A 20,350-nucleotide genomic window follows, 5' to 3' on the forward strand; every position below is an offset into this window, starting at 1 on the left:
GTGTAAACCTGTTGGATAGGGGTTTCCTCAATTAAATTTTCATGTATGCCCTATGCAGAAGATCCTTGTTTATGTCTATAGACACTAACATGGTAAAAACACTAGTAAATAGCTGTGAGTGCCTTGATGTGCAGAGAAGACTAGGCCAGTTTGACTGGATAAGACAAATAAGGGTGGACAACCTTGAGTGGTTGATGAGGTTCTTTGGAGTGGAATTGTTAGTTAGTAGTCTTTCCTTCTTCTCCTCTTCCCCATCACCCCTGATTACTATTTTTTTTTAATTGAAGTATTTGTGCAAACTGATATTTCATGCAATGCTAACAAAGGCTGGTTATTTTACAGCTTTTGACCAAGCACTTGAATTCCGTAAAAACAGAACTGTTCCTAGTAACTGGAAAACAGAATTGAAAGAAGACAGCTCCAGCAGTGAAGCTGAAGAAGAGGAAGAGGATGAAAAAGAAAAAGAGGATAACAGCAGTGAGGAAGAGGCAAGTGAAGTTAGTAAAGGGCATAGATACACAGCTGATAAAAATGAGTGGGGGCATATGTATTTAAGTAGGCCTTTTTAACTTCAGGGAACATGTAACATGTTAACACAGGCAACACTGTCAACATAGGCATTATTGAGTAACTCGCTCTTTCCCTGGTCTGCTGAAGAATTGCTTCACTACAAGCTGTCTCTCTGGCTACTTTACCCTGAGTAAAGAAGCTGGCTGAGAGGCTGAAAGAGCCTTTTGAACCTTTTACTTCTCTCTACCTTCTTGTGGTACTCTAAATCTGTATCTTCCATAATCACTTTTTCTCTCACCAGGGTTTGAGAGCTGTTCTCTTAATTTTTAAGGAAGTGCCAGTCGTGCAGCAGGTCTGATATCCTATTAGTAGAGGAATTGTAAAGGAGAAACTGAACTGGTTTGGGCCTTAAATGGTTGTTAGGGTCCTTCTCTCAGTCTGTCCTCTGTGGATATTGTGGCTCTGGCATAGCAGAAGATAGTGTTTCACCTTTCAGTCATTCATTTCTTGAAAATGTGTTGGGAGACTGCAAAAGTGTGAAGTTGCAACTTTGCCACCTCTCCATGCTTCTAATTTCCTCCTGTCTCTTCTTTAAGCTCTCAGAAGATTATCCAGCTCTGATCAAAAGTTTTCAAGGAGCAGTGTTCTGCTTAGTATTTTGAGAAGCAGGGAACGCTTCCTTGGGCTTAGTACAATTTCTGGACCTTCTCAGCAGGCTCATATCCAGGCATGAACATGGTGCATGTAGATAGGTTTGTATTTATGCAGAGTGACACATCATTTTTATGTAGTGATCATTCCCACATTACTTTTAGGTGAAAAATACAGAGCCTTTAGCTATAGCATTTGTAAACATGTGACCTTTTACTCTTTCAACACCTTCTTCCTGAGTTGCTCTTAGTTGCATGTGACATTGTTTGAGCTAATCTTTCCATGTGCTAGACATAAAGATTTCATCTCAGACAAGTATTTTGGAATTTACTGTATCAGTATCTTTTCCAGTAAACAGTTTCAGTCCCTTGTTGAACTAGGAAGTTTCTAAAACAGAGGCAAGATTTTCTTTTCACTTCTCTTTTTTCTTCTTTGCTCTCCATAATGGTCAGTGGTATGTGTGTATTCTCTCCGCCCATATTTGAGCAGTTTCTGCAGCTTCTTCTCTTCGCTTTTGTTATTCTGTGCCTATAACCTCCTGGTTATCAAGCAGCATCTCTTCTCAAACAGGACCTGTGGGCCTCCTCTTGGGTCTTTATCCACCCGTAGGTTGTTTTGCTGCTTCCCAGGACATGAGAAGTTCTCACTGGCGGTCCTCGTCGGTCACCCATGTGGTCCTGCTACCTGTAAACCAGAACAAAACAAAACAGAAAACCTCAGCTCTTAAAAGATGTCACCGCAGGTGTCAAAAATAGATACTTGTATCCTGTATATATGCTCACACCCCATTCTGTAGATACATAGATGCTCTTCAGTATCTCATATCTATATACATGCTTCCGTGCTATATGGATAGGACTTGATATGCAAATCCTCTCTACTTATGCTTTAAGAAGAGTCGCTACCGCCTTGTTTTGTTTTTGGTTTTTTGGGTGGTTTTGTTTGTTTGTTTGTTTTTGTTATGTTGTTTTGTTTTGTTTTTCCCAGTGGAAGAGACTGGAAAATGTCCTTCCTTTATGAAATCTGATGGTAGGTAAAAGAGTTGTCAAAAACTCTCTCTTCCAATCCTGCGCTATAGTACTGTGTGAATTTGGGTTGCAGAAAACATGTTGTTTTTCTGGATTTAATTATCCAGGAAAGAAGCTGTTAAACTATCCATGTAGAAGCCCCTTTATTTTAACTTGTAGCACAGACAGATACATTAGAGACTCCTGAGTGACCAGCTAGAACTCTGTCTAATTTGAAAATAAGCAAATAGAACAGTGTGACCTGCCTGCTTCAAACCACCTTGTTGTCTAACTGGATCAAGAGATTATTAACAGACACTGTTAGTGTAGTATAATACATGCTGATTTTGTAGTGATTCTGAGAAAGTGTAAATGTTTTCCAGAGGCATGCAGAGTCCTAAGTTTTCCATATTAGCACACTTTCTTAGAAGATTGCTTTGTTCTCAACTGGAAAAATTAGCAAGGAGTATTCATTCACTTGCCATTCTGGCACTTCTGTGAATTAACACATTAGAGAAGTAGGAGTACCCTTCAGGCATTGGACTGTATAGTAAGAAAGTAGTGTTTTATTCAGTCTCTTCATCACCTTTACCTTATTTCTCCCTGTATTTAAAAAGAATACATTCCTTCTTCAAAACTTCATTGGGTTTCCTGAAGGTTTTGTTCAGTGACATCTGTCACTCCTCCCCTAAATGCTCTGTGAGACTAATGTCTTACAGCAAGTTTTTTCTTGTTGGTGAGGAATAGGAGCAACCCAAGTAGGTGCTCATGACCCATTTTCCATGATCCAGCAGATGCTGGTAAAAGGCCTTTCCTGCTATGGGAGATTTAAAAAAAAAAATTATGCAGTTTTGGGGTTTTATTCCACCTGAGTAATTTGTTCTTGTGGGCCTGTGGAATATGAATGCTCTTAACTTGGCTTTTATTTGTACTGCATCTAGGGCTGCAGTATCACCTTGTCAGAGAGGAATTGGGCTAGATGTGCTGATTTCTGGTGCCTCTGCCCTGTGAAAGGGATCTGTAGTCTATTGGTGCAGTTCTCTACCCAGCCTGTCCTTGCCCATCAAAGCTGCCTGCTCTGAGCTCTGCTGGTACACTGGGTGTCAGATGCCCATCATGTAATGCTCCTGGCAGGGAATTGCCTGTTGCATTGCCTTTCCAAGACTGGAGTATTTTCATTGGTATTCTGTTGATAATTATACCTGAAGGGCAACTGTTCCAGCATATTGTGAATACTGGTTCTTAATTTTTTGCCTGTGTGCTCTGATATCCAAGTATTAATGGGTAAGAGGAAGTACAGAATAAGAAAAAACCCTACTCTTTGATAATAGTTACAGCCTTTCCTGACCTTATTTTCAACTATACATCTCTTTATTAAAAAGATTAAGTAGATGTTGGAGGGTTTGGGGTTTGTTTTTTTGTTTGTGTGTGTTTGTTTTTCCCAGTTCTGTTTAGTAATGATATTCTGTTTCTATTATTTTCTCAACTGTCTTAGTATAACTTCAAAGACAGTGTGTTTTTTCCCCTTGCTTCAGGGTAGGTGAAGCTTTTATATTTAGTGCAAGGAGACTGTTGAAGAATGGAAATAGTAAACACGGAATGCAAATACATTAAAGAAAAATAATTTAGTTTTGATTACTGAATAACTAGTTATTTTTGGAAACTCTACAGGTAGTATTAAAAATTAATTACTCATATTTGATGTACTGTTCTGCAGTAGCTCAGTCATCAGAATTTCTTCAGAATTTGATATATTGATATCTTATTGCTACTAATTGTGGCAAATCCCATTTCCAAAAAAAATTATGAGGTGTTATAAAGTAAGCCATAGTGCTTTGTTATGGAACGCCACTGTTTATTAATCTAAGTAAATCTAATACAAAGGTTTGTTAATGCAATGAACTGAACTTCCCAACTATCCATTGTTATTTCAGTTCTGGGATTGATCCTGCTCAGCACGTGCTCAGCTGGTGCCCCATGGCAGTTCGCATGCAGTGCCATTGGCTGCGGTTTGCCAGTGCAGTGGATTAGAGCTCCTAAGAAAGTGCAAGCACCATTTGCTCTTTGACTTCATCTCTGAAAGTGACGTAGTCTGTCCAGGAGCCAAGGAGTCAATTAACTGCAGTAGAAATAGAGCTGAGATTTCTGATAGAATCTCTTGGTCATTAATAGCGCTGTCTCCCAGACTTTCTGCATAAGTGGATGAAATTCAGAACACATCTTGATCTATGATATCACTTATGATACTTCAGTGATCAGTCAAAAATCCAATTTTGATGTATTTTTACAGTCAATATTTTACATATTTTGTAGTTCATAAAACTTGTTTTCATGTGGCATAGCACTGAGAGCATGTATCTCTCTGTGCCTTATCCTGTTGCTGACTACAGTGAATCAAACTTAAACATTTAAACCTAAATTATCACTGCTTTATGTTTCATAATGAAGGACTGTAACTCAAAATGGTGACAGTTTTCTTGCATGCATTGCTTTCAACAGGAGGAAATAGAGCCGTTTCCTGAAGAACGAGAGAACTTTCTCCAGCAATTGTACAAGTTCATGGAAGACAGAGGTAGGCATTTTAATTAGCAGTACTTTGAAAAACTGAGTCTTCAAACTAATAGTGCTTTGCGGTACAGTTTTGGAAACAGGGAAATCATACTCATGCCTTCTGACTTCCCTACTGTTAGGAGGGTGAGTTTGTCACTTGACTAATCTCCTAAAATGCAGTCTCATATTTCTGCTTTCAGAAATATATGGATATATATAAATATATATCCTTTTATGTTTCGCATATGTCGTACTATATTTGCTATAGTGTACTTACAGTGTGTATAATCATACATTTAATAATCTCAATCATATTAATTTATATTTTCAGTTTAATAACTTTAAAATACCAACCCACACACCTTTTAGGTCATGGAAAAATGCATTTACTTTGTGCTAATTTTCTTTTGTGAATCCTGATCACTTAAGTGCCATGAACATTATCAGTAGATTGAGATGTTTTTAAAAGCCAATACCATTTATTAAATTTTACCAGGTTTTTATATACTGCAAGAAAAGTGCAGTTTCTCTAGAGGCAGGAGTGAGGGTATTTGTATTTAAATTACTATTATAACTGGTTGAATTAGTATCTTCTGTAATGCCATATGAAATTAGTTACACTGTTCACAAGAGATGACAATGTGATAGCTACTGCTAGTATAGTGGCATAGGAAGTTTCAGCTCTTGAAGCATTGCGGGATTGCTCCTGGTGAGGGTTGGGGTTTTTTTTGTATCATTTTTAGATGTAATTGTTTCAGTGGGTGAAATAAAAATATGTATAATATAGTCAGCAAGAAAATTTGCATGATTTCTGCATATTTGGTAGTGTATGGAAGAATGTGTGTATATGCATTAAATAGCATAACTCATTTTCCCTCTATTCAGTAAGTAAGAACTCTAGAGTTTTAGTTTCATGAAAAGTACCAGATACAGGAGGTGGGGTTTAAAATTATGTGTTTAATAATAGTGTATATGATGTGAGTTTCATGTTATTCTGAGAAAAATACTTCAAAACACCCTAACAACTGTCTTTGTTACTCAGGGACTCCTATTAACAAGCGACCTGTATTAGGATATAGAAATTTGAATCTCTTCAAATTATTCAGACTTGTACACAAGCTTGGAGGATTTGATAACGTGAGTATTAGTATAATGAGTACTCCAGAGTCATAAAACGTGAAGATGCTGTTCATTATTGTGAAATAATTTATTACTCTGTGAAGCACTGATAAATAACACAGGACCTTTAGATTTATGAAAGTTTTGTACTGTGGCTGCATAAGACACTTGGAGCTCTAAAGACCATGCTTTAACATGAACCAGAACTAGTGAGATGCTAAATAAATTACACAACTACCCAGCATGTTTAATTATTGCTGCATAAAATCAGCCAGCGTGTGTGTTTTTGTAATATTTCAAGAAACACTTGTCTGATAAAGTTGTTACTTTATCACCACTTCACTCCAAGTGAAAGGAGTCACTGCTCGGTACAGTCTCAAAGAATATTTGTGGCCTGATGTGGGGCCCTTAATTTCTGTTTATTCTGGGCAGTGTAAAGAAGAATTTGCTGACTGGGATTAGAGAGACTGATCTTGGGAGGAGTAATTGAAACATACTGAATTCATGGCCAAGCAGATTCTGTTTGTGCTTTGAATTGCTTCCTATGAAAGTAGCCTGACAGCTGAGAGGTCTGTTTGTGCAGTGACGCCTTTCTGATAGACAAGACAGGATGTGGTACCGGGGTATTGCAGTACATCTGCTTTACCTTCAGAGATGGTTAGAGATGGGCACATCACAGGAGTTAGTCACCAAAGGGCACATTAAGGACGTAGTGAAAGAGTGGTAGGCACTATGGCTGGTGCAGTACTACCAGGGCTCAGTATTGTAAATGCTTTGACTTATTTTTTTCTTTCCAATTTAATTAAAATTCTACCTTTGATAGTTCAGAATTACTTTAAATATAAAATAAAAATGATGTACTGATTTTTCTGATAGTTTTGTTTTCTTTCCTCTGTTTTATTGCCACCTGGAGAGGAAAGCCTGCTGTGGATTGTTGCATTGCAGAAATGCTAAATTGCCTAAAGTAATTACGTTAGACTACAGTTTGGATTAGGGTGAAATACGGTGTGTGTGATAAATAGTAATTTTATAGATCAGAGGAAATTACTTACATTTATTTTCTGAAGCTGTAAACTTTGTCAATTTAGGGTTTATTTGTCAACGAACTAATCCAAAAACAATGATTTCATTGTCTTTAACAGATTGAAAGTGGAGCGGTGTGGAAGCAAGTTTATCAAGATCTTGGAATCCCTGTATTAAATTCAGCTGCAGGATATAATGTTAAATGTGCATACAGAAAGTAAGTAATAAAGCCTTGAAGTTTATGCTAAAACTACAATGAACTGAAGTGATCCTGTGCCAGGGGTTGATATATATATATATATATATAAAATCCTTAACTCTTCAGTTGAAATGCTGTTTATAAGGCTTTAAAGCTACTGCCCATGTTTAGCTTCTCTAGGTTGGATTTTCCTTCTTGAGTCAAACTTGCTTATCACAAACAATTTATTATTTTTTTTAGATATCTCTATGGTTTTGAAGAGTACTGTACATCAGCTAACATTGAATTTCAAATGGCATTGCCAGAGAAAGTGACGAACAAGCCTTGTAAAGACTGTGAAAAAGAAAAAGAATTGAAGACACGTGAAGAACCAGAGCAGGATGCAAAAGAGATAAAGGTGGACAAGGACGAACGCAAGCAGGAGGAAGTAGCAGTAGGACAACAAGAAGAAAAAAAGTCAGCTGAGAATGATAATGAAAGTAAAGAAAATGATAAGCCCTCTGTTCTGGTAATATATTTTAAGGTTCATCTTGTATCTCGCTTGTAAAGTCAGTTGGTGTGTTAATAACCATGAATTAATAGAAAAATTGAACTTTCTATTGGTGGATTTAAAATGAGACAAAAACTAGCTGTAGACCTAATTCAGAACAAGGCATTTGAGCTGTATTTACCCTTGCTGCATATTTTAGGGTGTCACGATGTCAAAATGTCTAACTTCTAGAAAATAACTCCAACATTGTACTTGTTTGAGGGCCTCCTGAGTGAAATGGAGACTTTTAATGTCTAGCTTTATCTTTGTCTGGGTAGTGCATGCTTACAGCTATATTGCTATTTTCATTATGCGTTTAGCTATGCTTGTAAGCCCTCATAAATACTGCTGTCACTTCAGTGTTCCAGTGAATCCAGTGAAGCTCTACAAAGACCTGAGACATGTTATGTACATATGGTCTAATGTAGTTTAGTGGTCCAGAGAGACACATGTTTATAGCTTTCCAAAATCCACTGTTGATTCAGTGGCTTTAGTAATGGAAGTTCAGGGCCATAAGCTGATGTGCTGCGCTGTACAGGCCTTGGAGTTGGCTGTGGAAGCAGTGTGGCTCCTCAAGTCAGTGTGCAGCTCAGCTGTAATACTTCCGCATGTAAGTGGCAGCCAGCCCTGATCTGTGTGCTGGTATTCTCTGGGAGAAATGCCAGACAGGCCAGTACTGGTATTTCTGCACCCTAAGTGGAAGCGTGCTCTGTGAAGTGTTTGTCTTGGGGATTGCTTTGCAGTCCAAGTCTAAGAGCTTCATGCCTTTATCATTGTGATAAAACAAGCCAGGACACTGGCTGTAACTTTAAACTGTTAGGTTTAGCTTAAGATTTTCAAAAGAGAAAGCAGAAGTGCTGTAATTTTAGGACAAGCCAACACTAGCATTGTTTTGCTCTTATGACTTCAGTGTGTTTTCATCTTACGACTTCAGTCTGTGTTTTCTTAAATCCTTTGTTTTCACCTTGTGAGTTAACTAAAGGTTTTGTTATCCTAGGGAAACAAAAAAAATTTGCCAGATTCTGTGCTTACTCAGCCTGATCAAGAAAAGGACTTAAATATAATCAAAACTGAAGAGGAATCCAAATTGGAAGATAAAGAGGAAGAGAAGATGAAAGAAATGGAAAATCCTACAATAAATGCAGATGCTGAAGAAAAAGAAAAATCAGGGTAAGTTATGTTGTTTCTAATCAGATGAGACATAGATGTTTTCTAAATTTTACTCTTGTCATTTGAACTTCAAATCAGACATGATGTTGTTAATTAGACTCATATCTTCCAGAGACCGATGCGTTTATAACTTTGTTGTGGTTAGGCATTGAAGTTCATCTGTCCATTTATAAAAGAAAAGGCAGCTTAAGTTTTACAGGTTCCAGGCCTAAATGTAAGCTGAATGAGAACAGAATATACAAAGCATAGGTGACTATTAGATTTAATACAAAAATGTTGCAGTCTTTCCAGGAGTATTTTTATACTTGATTTTGGTACAAGTATTGCAGTTTCCAGCTTTTGCATTTTGGACAGTAGTGTTGAATAGGGCTGGTACTGGCAGGAGCCTCTTGGGTAGATCTTCAGACAGGTGTTTTGAAAGTCGGATATGGAAAAGATAGAGATGCTCAGGGCTGTCTAATCAGTGAGTGTGTGTAAATCATTTGGTTTGTGGAATGGCAGGTTTTCCTGTTTCAGGGCAGGAAAATCTCACGAGTGTTTTTCAGCAGTCACACAAAAAAATACAACCAGAATATAGTCTTCATTAATCCCCAGTGTGTTAACAATTTGTATTCTTACAATTAAAACCCTCATGCAGTATGATTTCTAGTGTTAAGGACGCAAAAATTACTCTTAGAGGTCAGATAGATCTCTTTTAATACAGTATTTGTCTTCACTAAAACCCAGTAACAGATGCTTAAGGGAAAAGCTGTTACAAGAGGGAAAGCAGATAATGACACCTCCTTATACTTTCACAGCAATCTGTATATGAGGGATGTGTTGGGTTTTGTTGGGGTTTTTGTAGTTAATACCATCTGTTGCCTGACCAGTAATTCCCCTTGTTCATTCCAGCAGTTTTGTTGTTTAGTAGATCAGCTGTCTAGATCTCCTGTCTAAATATCATTAGCTCTTAATGCTTTTTCTGACCCATTAAAAGTTGTGGCCAGAATGTCATAGTTTAGTATATTGATTTCTGATTCATTGGTAGTAGTTACTTTATTTTATTTTAGATTTTGGTTTTTGAAAAATCCTTTTGGAAAACGTTTTTTGTCCTCCTAAATATTTTCAGTGAGATTTCGTTGGCAATTTCTGTAACTGTAAACTTCTCTTTTTTAAAATACTAATTGCTAGACTTTGTTGCATTTGCTATTTTTAATGTGAACTAGATGAGTTGTCCTTCAACAGGTTTGCCAGATTTTCACAGTTATTAAAGACTGATTTTACAATGCTGCTTTCAAAATAAAGAACGAAATGGATGGAAAACTTTGCAATGCTTAGAGGATAGCAGTTTTTAAAGTTCCCTAAGTTATGTATTTGAATGTGTGTATGTTTGTGACGTTATTTTATATTTATTTATATACTTGAAAAGTATGGTGGCATCATGCTTACCATGCTGCAGTAGTAAATGGTATGTGAAAAGTTAGAAGCTGCATTTGCTTTTCAGTAATCCTTTTTAAATTTTTTGTTTAATAGGAGTGGTTTAATCCCAATTCGTGTCAATTTGCATTATTTATGACATCAAAAAATGTTACGAGTGTTCCTAGTTTTTTTATTTATGAAAACAACAAAAATCTGTAGAGAATACTTGTTTCCTTTTAAGTTTTCACAATTCACCTGATAGCAATTGAGTGCATTCTTTTCCCTCTGCTCTTCCTTACTCATCCCAGTGGAAAACTCTTCCAACTAATATTTTGCTATTATGACTCATGGAAGATTGTAAGGAGTTGCTTAGAATAGAAAACATCATTCTAAAAAGAGGTGTAGGTGGTGATGTGGTCATTGCTGGGAGGTATGCTATGTTTGAAAGAATAATTTAAATTACAAAAATGGAATACTTACGGCAGCTAATTGTAAGTATAAGCAGTGTGACTGTAGTAGTACTGTTAACATGATTACTTTTCCCTTCTACCCCTCTCAGATTTATAGGCAGTACAAAATGCGCTTTGTATCAGCTTTAAAGAGCTTTTAACAATGTCCCTGTCATCCTAATGGTAAATAATGTTTATAGCATTTATATCATAAAGGCTTAAAGGAATTTTATAGGGCATTGTATTAGATGTTGTACTTCCTTATATTCAGCTTCATGGATTAGAAGCGGCAGAACTTGTACAAAGGTGGAAATGCTGTATTGGAGTTCTTTGTTGAACTGAAATGCAAAATAGGCATTTTTTGATAGAAAACTAATTATTCACACCAATACCTGAAATGTAATCAAAATAGATCATTGTGACTTCAGACTGAATTTTTGTTACTTGGTGTATTAAAAATGTCTTCTTGGAACTTTTTTAGTTATGGACAATTTGTCCTTCACAGTCCTAACAAAATAGCTGAACAAATTAAATCCAATGTTATATTAGGGAAACTTGCAGAGTTTTCTATTTACATTTGTATCTGTAGTACTTTGGACATTGTCATTTAGCTTATTTGTCTGTAGACACAAGGAACCATGAGGATAGAAAGACTTTTGGGTTTCTTCTTGCTGATTTTTTTGTGGGCAGACTGGATGCAACTCCCAGCTTTCAGATCTCAGGAAATACTACTGGTAGCCAGGGTTGTTTATTTTCTACAAGTTTTGTTTCTTTATGCAATCCCATGTGTCTCAAACCTTTGAGATTAATACCACTTGAGTTGTATGGTCCCATCTCCACAGACTTGAACAATATGATGAAGAGGAAGAAAGGCTCAACTTTCTCTTCCTTTCTTCCCCAGAGTGCCAGTTTCTTGCCTGCTTGTGTATCTCTGAACACTGAGAGCAGAGGTTAAAAGGGTACCTTGCCCTTTATTCTATACATGCTTTTCTTGTTCACTTTTTGCTTTGGTTTTTTAATTTTTTTCCCTGTGGCTAGTGGAAGATCCCTGTACTAGATACAGGTTGTACAAGTTGTGGTCATTAAAACAAGTTTTAAAAAAGCCAGTAATGTGTTATGTTCCCTGTGTCTGTCCCAGAGAGTCTTCTACAAAACTGACTTTGTAAATCATCCTTTTCCATAACATCAAAAAAGTAGTTATACTCGGCCAATGAATAAACATGAAAGTTCAAAATCCTTCTTCTGTAGAAGTCCCTACAAACTTTGTGTTGTGGATCTTCAAATGTAGCATTGCATAATGCTTAATTTCTTTTGTAGCATCCAGTAATATTAACTGTTTCAACTTCTTGAACATTTGGGTCAAAGTCAACAAATTGAGAACCGAGGTCTTTTTCTACACAATGAACAGTGTAGACAGTTGAATATGTTCCAAAGAGGTTGAGGCCAGGAGCCTAGTGGAGTTTTTAGAAGGTGTGGGTTATTTAGTACAAACTAATAAAATGAAAGGTAAATCTTTAAAATTTTCATAGTAGGTACAGTTTGGAAACTGAAGTGTAGCTTAATTGCTATATAAACAGTATTAGTAAGATTTTTTTTCCCCAGATAGTTAATTCAACTCCAAATTTCTGTGTTGGTTTTGGAGTTTATATTGAGAGGGGTTTTTTTGGTTGGCTTTGTGGTTTATTTTGGTTTTAATACTTTGCTCTAAAGCACCACTGTCAAGAACTGCATACTGAAATGAAAGGTTAAATCCTGAGAATCTGGGTAGTTTTTGCTTTTCAACAAAGCAGACTTGTATATGAGTAGTATTTGGATTTTTCAGGTGCCCAGGCAAAAACCTTTTAAGATTTCCAGCTGCAGTACATAGACATTGCAAGAGGTTTTGTTGCATTTTTCTTCTTGTGACTGAGGTGCTGCCTTAACATCAGGAAGGGTTGCCATCACTGAATCTTACCTTGTTCTTGCTCATCAGGCTGTCATTTGCACAAGTCCTTTGGTCTTAGGAAACTTCTTGAACTTAATTGTTTCTTTTTCTTAAAAGTGGTCTCCTTTTTTATTTTCCTCCAAGGAATGCATTATAAATGTCCTTAAGGAATGCTTTAGAAACCTGAACACTTCTGGTTCTCTGATACTGATAGTTTAGGTCTGTATGGTGTGGTTTTCTTGCTGGTGCTGTCATATTTTGACAATATCACAAGGGGAAATGATAAACATTTAGTCTGTGGTTTAATTCTATTCAAGACTCTCAGCCATTCATGCACGTGCAAAGGAAAACTCTTAAAGGTGTTACATGCATTTTTCATGCAGTGGTAACATTTCCCCTCCTATAAGCAGTGGGAGAGAACTAGGATTAATAAAAGCAGTAATTGAAAACTAAGTAAAGATGAGCATGGTTTCATGTAAAGGGTCTTACTAAGGTTTATTGCCTCTCTGGGGTAGAGGACTACCTGCTGTGCCTGTGCTGCTGCTGAAACTTTTTTGTACAAGAGTTAAAATTTCTGATAACACCTATTAGGGATTTTCTGAAAGCAGTTTACAATGGGCTTATATAATAGTCAGAAGCTCTGTATCAGATATGGAAGGGAGACATTGTTAGAGACAAAATTTTCTTCAGTTCCTCGTCTATTGAAATGACACATCATTGTTGTGGTGAATCTGAAATGGTAGCAAGACAGAATCTTCTAGAGTGTAGAATATTTGATATAAAAGGCATGTCTCTTAGCTTCTGAAGAGCTGAGAACTGTATATTGAGATAGCTTTCTCCAGTTTGATTCAAGTTTATGTGGAATTGATTAGTTTGGGAAAATGTAGAGCAATGTCATGTTCAGTGATTGTGTAGTATAAACATATGCTCAGATTGTTGGTGTGTATGGAAAAGAAAAATGCTTATAAGAACCATACTTAGTTTTATTCATAGGAATATATTTCAATGCTCTTATTTGTGTGTTCTATTTATGTATTTCAGCTGTCTTTGTATGAGGAAAGAAGTTCTTGCTTAGTCATGTTTTCAGAAAGTCTAATGGATTTTTTTTTCTTAATACAGAGCATAGACTGATACATACATACATACATGCAGTGATTGCTTTTGATGCAGCAAATAAGCTGCAAATGACAATAATAAAGCCAAGAGTGGTGGTGTAAATGTACTGGCTCTTTGTATTGAATGGAAGGGAGACACCTGATTTGGGAAAAGTGGTTCTTCCATCATGTTTTACATAGCAAATGGTCACTGTGCTGGTTATTAACCATGGTGGCTGTCACCGTGGCTTACATGTGTGGAGAGTCTTTAATCATTCATCAGATACTGGATGCTTCCAAGGTGAATGTGAACCAGTGCTGTAAAAACAGGAAGGGCTGTACCCTTCAGTCAGATTTCAGAACCACCGTTTATCCTTTTGAGGAATGTTTGAACACATGTGTCTGAACCATGAGAGGTGATAACATGAGGTCCTCTCACCTGGCTGTGGCAGCAGAGGAGCACACTGGTTACACACTGTGTGCTTGCATGATTGAAGCATACTGTATTACACTCAGGTGTGACTCACATCAAGGTAGTGCCTTCCCCTTCCCTTGGCACAAGGGACCCCAGCTGTATTTATTCCAACTTTCTCTGTGCAGATAGAAGTCCCTGGGGCTTTTATTTTCAGATTTTCTTTGTAGCTTCAGTGGTGCTGTGGTTTAACCCAGCTGGCAATTTTGTACCATGCAACTACTGGCTCACCTTCCTCCAATCCTGGTGCATCCAAAACAGACTACTGTGCTACCAAGAGGAAACAAGCTTTATCCCAGCCAAAACCAGGACAAAAGGGAAGACAAATACTGGTGATTTTTGGGGAGGTGTTATTTTTTTGTAATTAAAAGTGAAATTTGTATATCATAGCATGAGTAAAGGTCTTAATGACCTCTCTGCCTTAAAACTTAAGGTCACCTTAATACGTCTATGATTGACGATGTGAAGAGAGACTGAACATCTTTCAGCTCTATATTATGAGAAGTAGAGGTTAAATTATGCTCTAGGATGAGAAAAAGGAGAAAAATAAGGAGGAAACAAAAATAGAAGCTAATTCCTAAACTTGAAGTGTCAATTATACTAAAGTTTATTTCTGCTAGTGACTCAATTAACTCTAATGACTTAATTGAGCCAATAATTGAAATAATCTTGCTTCCTCAAATTTTAGAATAAGTCCTGGAAAATAATCTTGCATGTGCCATTTCACCTGCTGTGTGTACAAGTTTGGTGCGTCAGGAGGAGTGTGTTGGAGTAGGGTTAGGTTTGCTCCAAAACAGGACTCCTAGGAGGCAGATACAATGTTCCAAATCACACCCTGTCTTGTAGGTTTCACCTGGACTTTGTTACAGCTCTTGTTTAGTGTCAAGAAAATGTGGGTTGAAAGAGATTTGCATTATTCTGCATTTTCTTGAGTGGCAATATAAGAGCAGCAGTTTCATTTATTAACTACATCTGGTTGTTAACACATTTAACTATGAGCTTGTTGATATTAAATCTTTATATTGACTGAGAATGACATGTTGTGTGTGTGGTTTTAGCCTTTTGAGGATTCTGCATTGTCCTTTGAGACTAATGATAAGCAATATTTGTATGATCTAGACATTTTAATGGTTTTACTTTATTAACGAATATTTTGCATTTTAATTCATTCATTTGCTTCTGATGGTTTATGTTTCCAATCTTTGTGAGATGGGGCGGCGGGGGTATTCTTTTTAGTCTGTGGTTCTAATTTGAAATGGTGTTAAGTCCTGCTGAGCTTTCTGGTAGTACTTTGGATTCTGGAACAGAGTGACACCTGTATTGTTGTGTCTCCTGTACACTGTGTATGCACATCTGCTGCTACCTTGCTTCATCAGCTGCTGCTTGGGTTGTTCAAATTGTTGCAGCTTTGTGGTAGATATTGCTTGGTACTGGTTTTAAGTTGACAATTACTGTCTGCTGTCAAGAGGTTTGTTTCTTTGTTCTTTATTTTTTTACCTTTTCCCCATGTCCTCCTCTCAAATGGGATTTTGACTAAACAGCTTTGAAGAAAATCCAATGATCTCAGGCATACATACATGGACTAATGAAGTTATGACTGTGCATACTGGATGGCTACGATCACAGTTTTCTCTTAGAAACCTCAGTTTTGTGGCAGTCATGGCTTCTCCTTTGTCTGCACTGCCAGATTTGAACTATTTATTGCATTATAAGGCAATATCTTCCTTGCAACCACTGGTATGTGTTCTTGGGTTTTGTGTTGGGGTTTTTTTTGTTTGGTTGGTTTTTTGTTCCAGGAGCTATTGAGTGTGTTGGGTTTTTTTCCTGCTCCAAAATTATGAATGTTCTTTGCTTCTGTTTGATTTCCTAGAATCTTGAGCTTATGATTGTCACTCCTTAGAACACTTTTTAATTGCAGCCATCTCTGCTTCCATTTTGCCTTTGCTTCCTGACATGCCCTCCACCTCTGTTCAGCCTGGTGTTCACATCTCCTTGACCATCCGAGTTACTCAACGTCACGTTGATTTCACACATCTCTTCCAGAAAGGACCAATTTCTGCTATTTTCTTGGAGTCTTTGTAGAACACGTTGGGACACCAAGAAAGCCATAGGGTGATTAAGATGAGAGAGACTCTAAATTTGTTCAGCTTTTGAAAAGCCGCTGGCACCGTAATTGCCAGTGTCTGGAAAATCCTGAATCTCCAGCATAGGCATTCTTTGCAGATAGCATTCAAGGACTGTGCCCCTAGATCTTGGAGAGAAAAATAAAATTTGGTTCACTGCAGTTTTAAAGTGTACTTAGTAATGGAAATTCACAAGCTCATCTTGTTCTTGGAGCAGTGGTGGCTCTGCTTCTGGTGCCATTTTTTTAAGCATTTGTGTAATACTTGTTGAACTGAAATTGGCTAGGAGTTTTTGTTTAGTGCAGCAGAGAGTATAACTTAAAATCATTTAAATTACTAGTTGCTGCTTTTTGTTGTTAGCTGTGGAATTCTGTTCCTGAATTTTTCATCTGAATCTTTGGGCACCTTTTTTCCTGATTTCCTTGGCAAGTAAATTTTGCCATAAGTGAACTTTCAAAGCTTGTTTATTCATGTTGCACTTTTAACTCTGGTGGTTGTAACTTCACTAGCAAAGTAGTTCACTGGAAGTATATAGTTGTGTCTATCCACCTATCTGGAAGGCTGAGACTCTGTGTGTGTGTATTATACATATACATACATACGTATATATACATAAAAAATACAATTGAAGTCTTGGCCTTCTGGAATTAAACTATATGGTCCATGCCATATATACCTGAATAGATATGTCTTCTGTGATTTGGTGTACTTAATAGAGAAAGATGGAATTTTTTTAGCCTTTGTCTCATTGTGTATGCACGTGTGTATATACACGTATGTGTCTGTATATTTAGTGTGTCTGCGCATATATACATATGACAACATTGATCTCTGAAGTAATTTTATTAATTCAGTGTGGTTATAGAAGAGGTGAATTTAGCATATTCTTCTGAATTACCTTTTCCCAGCTAATTAGATAGTAATACTGCAGTTTTAGTTCTGCAAAGGGACGTCCTTTGACAGAGAGAAAGTAGCTTGGTTTATCTGGGTAGTTTCTCCTGAAAATGTTATGGAAAGGTTTAGATTGTTAATACAGACTTTGTGAACTTAACTAAAATACTGGTGTGAATCAGACTTGGAGCAGTATTTACGGTCTCTTATTCAGACATCCAATCATACCTGTTCAATGTATCAGGTTTTTTGATTATTGTCAGTCTGCAGTTGTTGTGAATTTAGTCAGCAACTAAATCTGTTCTATGTTGCACAGCATGTGATTAGAATGATATGAGGGACAATAATACTGCTTTATAAGTTTAAGATTAAAAGATATTTTCCCCTATTAACTCTTGTAATGTAGTCTGCCTCTAAGCTGATTACAGATAATTTTCAGATCACTGAGCAGCCCGTAGCTACCACTGACTGAAACTAGCAGATTTGTGGGTTCTTACTGCTTCTGAAAATTGGTCCAAAATATCTAAAGATATGTTCAAAATTAGCTTACTTCTGAAAGCAGTGAACACCTGCTTGTGTATTTATATGGCAATTAAAGACAAGTTTGACATATTTAGAATACTTCGGTGTAATTGGCAAGGAGTGACAAGGTCATAAATTAGCACAGGTTGTTTAATTTGCTAATACAGTCACATAAGGTGTTGGAGTTTTTTTGGTCCAAAATCTGGTTGTGGTTGCAGGTCTGGTTGTGGTTGCAGAAATTAGATCTCAACTGTAATTTCAAGGTGTTGAGGTAGAGTGTATGTATTGTAATCAAGCAAGGATTTTTTGAAAAACAAGTTTCAAGAAGCATTTGTAAAACCTGTAGGTTGAAAAATGGAATTTAGGAAATTTTCCCTATATTGAAAAGAATTAATTTTGAGTGAGAAAATTATATTTAAACAAAGAGACTGCATGCAAGAATCATATAAAGATGAGTTTGAACAACTTCTACTCATACAGATTTTGATGGATTTTTTTCTTTTAGTCACTTTTGCACCTTACAGTCACTGGATTTTGTGTGTATTGCTATATCCTGTTTTGCTGATATTACTCAGCTGTAGTACAGTTTCACATATTTGGAGCCTCCTGTTTCCCACTCTCTAATGCATCCACAATATTTATCAATATATGTGGTTTGGAACTGAAAAGCTTATGAAGTATCTCATATTAACTCTACAATTTTTTAAACCTTTCAAGAGATGACACGAATAAGGAAGAAGATGAAGATGAAGAAGAAGCAGAGGAGGACGAAGACGAGGAGGAGGAGGAAGAAGACAACAATAACAATGAGGAAGAAGAGTTTGAATGCTATCCACCAGGCATGAAAGTCCAAGTGCGGTATGGAAGAGGGAAAAATCAAAAAATGTATGAAGCTAGTATTAAAGATTCTGACATCGAAGGTGGAGAAGTCCTTTACTTGGTGCACTACTGTGGATGGAACGTGAGGTAACTTGAGTTTTAGTTAGTGATTACTTCTTGAATTACTTCTCAAATACACTTATGAATTTTAAAAGCTAAATTAATAGACATCTGGAGTCCTAAACTTTCAATATTGGTGTTCTGTGAAGGTCATTGTACTGTATGAAACTTAGATTTTTAACACTACATAAATGCAGGGCTTTAGTTACTTTGAAAATCATCTTAAAATGACTTGTTCAAAGAAGGCTTCATTTATTCTCCATCTTACTTTTAGATCTTCCCATGTAAGTGACACGTCACTCGTTTTTCAGGTTCCTCCTCTGGCTCTCTTAAGCCGATTTTCTCTGATACAGTATTTGAGTAATGCGTTTACTGAGGCTGTGAACTCACTCTTGTCAGTGAAGCACAGAGTACACCAGCAATAGGGTATTTAACTGGAAAACAACAAGATTTCATTGTGACGTATAAGTGCCCAGCAAATCACTGCATTTCATCTGATCTGATACCTATCCTCCCAACCCCACCTCCCCCTGAGGTTGCCCTAAACTTCCCAACCAGACTCTTCTTAGCCTAACGGCTTCTTATGCTTTCTTTAATATAAGGAGGAGCATATGCTTTTTATTGTCGTTAGTCTAGAATTAGTAGAAATAAGTTGAAGTATTTCTGTTGCTATTTCAGACCTCTTTTTCATCATTTAAATCTTGAAGCAACTTTGAAAAAGCAGAGAAAACTAAAGTTTTTGAGCAGCTTATAAGCATGTCTACTTCTTTCTTCAGTTTGAGCATAACTGCTCATTGTCCTTAACTATTACCTTTTAAACTTCATTATTGTCTTTAAAAAAAACCCCACAAGTCTGAGACAAGTCTGAGATACTTTATTCTTATTTCTCCTTTTCTGGAAGGCTGAGGTTCTTGTAACCTTCATCTGTTATCTGGGCATCCTGCCTCTGACCAGGAAGGCAGGAGAAATACCATTCATTCAATTCTAGCAAGATCTGCTAGCAAAGGTAACAGAGAAGTACGATGCTTCTCTTGCTGCCTTGAATCCACCTCTTTGCATCATGGCCTGGTGATTTCCAGGCGCACCTGAGCTACTGTCAAGGAGGAATCTCGCTCTTGCCAGTTTTGGTACCAGCCTTCTGTAGAATTTTGATCTACATTGATCTACAAGAATAGGATCTGACATAAACTGTCTTCAGGCAACATCTATAAGCATAGTGGATTGTGAAGTCAAGATATGAGGGGAGATGCAGCCTGCTCAAGGTGGGAGCTGGGGTGTGACTTGCATTTTGGTCCAGATCTTATTGAGGAGGTCTCCCTTGGAGTGCAATTTGCTGAAATTTTCATCCTACTCACTGAAGACTTCCGTGTGTACCATTCCAAGAGGTTTCTTGTTTTTAAACTCTTGTTTTTGGAATTCACTTGTAAGCATAGAAGTTTGTGGTTTTTTGAGTAAAGATCATGCTATTATCCACACTGTGAGGTGAGATGATCACATTTTTATTTGAGCAGTACCTCTTCAAATCTGAAGAAATGAGAAGTCAAAAAATGAGTCTTCTTCACCTTGGAGATCCCAGCACCCCAGTTCTTAAAGGAGAAATCAAGATTCTAAATTTTTAATTCTGCATTTTAAACAAATCTGCAGATTGATGTCAGAGGCATTATTTCTGTGACTAGGATACATTTGACAATAAAAGCATTTTTAGTTAACTTGCACTCATTTGATAAGTAAGGAGTGTTGATTGTTTGGTCTTTTTGGCAGCAGGACTTGAGTTTATATT

The 20,350-nt window shown here is 37.0% G+C and overlaps 1 protein-coding gene across 2 annotated transcripts in view; it reads left to right on the forward strand.

Moving 5' to 3' along the window:
* Window positions 1-20,350, forward strand: part of ARID4B (AT-rich interaction domain 4B) — an 87,562-nt gene that overhangs the window by 50,590 nt on the left and 16,622 nt on the right. For both annotated transcript variants that reach the window (XM_066315705.1, XM_066315706.1), the window contains exons 11-17: window positions 343-488; window positions 4,668-4,740; window positions 5,761-5,855; window positions 6,980-7,077; window positions 7,300-7,567; window positions 8,586-8,758; window positions 18,349-18,597. In XM_066315705.1, coding sequence (XP_066171802.1) covers window positions 343-488; window positions 4,668-4,740; window positions 5,761-5,855; window positions 6,980-7,077; window positions 7,300-7,567; window positions 8,586-8,758; window positions 18,349-18,597 — 1,102 coding nt within the window. The remainder of the gene's footprint in view (window positions 1-342; window positions 489-4,667; window positions 4,741-5,760; window positions 5,856-6,979; window positions 7,078-7,299; window positions 7,568-8,585; window positions 8,759-18,348; window positions 18,598-20,350) is intronic.

Source organism: Sylvia atricapilla, chromosome 3 (genome assembly GCF_009819655.1).
Source record: "Sylvia atricapilla isolate bSylAtr1 chromosome 3, bSylAtr1.pri, whole genome shotgun sequence".
NCBI classification, from domain to species: domain Eukaryota; kingdom Metazoa; phylum Chordata; class Aves; order Passeriformes; family Sylviidae; genus Sylvia; species Sylvia atricapilla.